This window comes from Pteropus vampyrus, unplaced genomic scaffold (assembly GCF_000151845.1).
Source record: "Pteropus vampyrus isolate Shadow unplaced genomic scaffold, Pvam_2.0 Scaffold6, whole genome shotgun sequence".
In the NCBI taxonomy this organism is placed as follows: domain Eukaryota; kingdom Metazoa; phylum Chordata; class Mammalia; order Chiroptera; family Pteropodidae; genus Pteropus; species Pteropus vampyrus.
Window position 1 is genome coordinate 2,719,313 of NW_011888787.1, and position 2,128 is coordinate 2,721,440.

Here is a 2,128-nt window from a genome sequence, read left to right on the forward strand (position 1 = left end):
AAGCAAAAAATACTGGAATACAATTAAGGCAGGTGAATTGTTTCAAAGTAAAGAACATATTTAAAAATCAGAAAATGTTTTAAAAAAATATGTCTCTGCATATATGCAGAGAAAAACAATTTAAGTCTTAAAATGTATGGCGGGGGCAGATCATTAGGAATCCTAAGACTAAAAAGGTCCAAAAAAATCAATTAATCTAATTCTTTCAGAACAGAAATAGCCACATTAAAAAGAGAATTTACCTTTTCAGATTCACCATTGCCCAGGGAATCCCAGTAGGTGTGTTAAAGGCAGGAAGAAGTTTCTCAGCCAACTGGACTGCTTTAATCTTGAAAATCTAAGATAAAAACATGAATATTTATAAATAACAGTCATCAATTCGTAAATTAAAGCCATTGCCATTTGCTGGTCTCTCATATGATGCATACCACAACGTACTGGAGACATGAAGGAAGCACAGGAAGGAAAACAGCATCTCTTTGGTACCATGCAGCACACAGTAATCGGAAAAAAATGTTTGTACAATGGATAATGAGAAAAGCTACCAAATGTGTAATGGCCTAAAACTACAATTTACTGAAAGGGAAGGACATGGTTTTGGTGTTGATAGTATCTACATTTTCAGCTGGCAAAAGATCTAAGAGAAAACATCAGACTGTGAAATGTTTATCCAAGGTATACAAGCTTAGTAAAAATATTAAAACAAAAGAAAGAGACGCAACTCATTTGGGATAAATGCCCATGAAGTACTCTAAGCATATTTATGTCTCAACATTTTCCATCAAGGCTTATGCAAATTATAAAAGGGAAAAAAATGTTTGAGTTCTCATTCCAAGTTTAATTAGAGAGCTATAAATGCTTCATCCCTCGGTCCCAACTGCTGCTTTTTCTGGTACCCAAAGCAATAAATTACCTAAATATCAGTAGTTTCCAAACTTTTAAAATCATGTACTATTACTAAGATATATATTGCAAAATTTCCAATATTCTTAGCATAGTGAAACAGATAGGCTGGTGTACCCCACTTTGGAGACTACTGACTTAAGGCTCCAAACTGAGACTGGGTCATAATATCCTACATGCCTCAAGCCTATCTCCTCAAACGGATTTCAGATTGACTGAATATTGAAGTTCCACCTTTTCACCGCAGTCAACGGTTTTCAATAAAATATTATTCAATTCTTCAAATAAGTAACATACAGAACTGATCAAAATTCTAAGCTAAGATTATATGAAATAAAGTACACTAGTATTGGGGGTAGAATACTAGAGAGAAATATGTACAAGTAGACAAAGAAATATGATGTTAAGATATTTTACGAGGTTCCTTAAACCTCGTAAGGTTTAAAAGCTCTTGGCAGAACTTTTAATTAGACAGTCTTACAAAACAACAATTTACCATTTCCTTAAATACCTATTCTAACACAAAAATCTCAATTAAAAAATGTAACAATTTAAGGTGAAAGTTTTAATAATTTTCTCATATTCAGTCCATTAATTAAGAAAAACAAATACAAATTTGGTTCTCTGTATTAACATTTATATGTTGGTAAAGACAAATTACATTCTATAATAAACAACCGTTGCTTCATGAGGACAAAGGGACTAAATTCTTATTTAAGAACTAATATTAGTGTCATGTATTTACATTAATCACATTTTTATATTACACCTTTTCTACATATAAAACTAATAATCGAAATGGTAAAATGTCTTACAAACTTTTTCTAAATGAAAAGCACTCTTATTTCACTTCCAGAAGCAACTGATGATATATTTCTAATTTTCAGCTACCTGTGTCATTAATAAGTTAACATATAGAGTAACCTGTTATTATACACAGCCCCCCAAAACAATATCCTGTCACTGAGAAAAATTTCCTTATATAGTATGCTTATCTTAATTTATTCACAAATATACAAACTCTTTAATGAGAAATATATCATAGCCTTACATTTTCTACTTCAGAACCATATTTTGGTAGATAACAGCAACAGCTAATTTAAAACAAATTAGTTTTTAGTATGCAATGCAGGCAAATAAAACAAAATCCAAAATGTATCAATTCTTTCCCATTCCTATCCCTTAACTACATAGTTCTTTCTACAAGGCAAATAGCTATCAGCTT

At 31.3% G+C, this 2,128-nt stretch overlaps 1 protein-coding gene across 4 annotated transcripts in view; it reads right to left on the reverse strand.

Moving 5' to 3' along the window:
- MAN1A2 (mannosidase alpha class 1A member 2) overlaps positions 1 to 2,128 on the reverse strand; it is a 290,151-nt gene that overhangs the window by 47,563 nt on the left and 240,460 nt on the right. For all 4 annotated transcript variants that reach the window (XM_011366509.2, XM_023535421.1, XM_011366501.2 and 1 more), the window contains one exon: positions 243 to 337. In XM_011366509.2, coding sequence (XP_011364811.1) covers positions 243 to 337 — 95 coding nt within the window. The remainder of the gene's footprint in view (positions 1 to 242; positions 338 to 2,128) is intronic.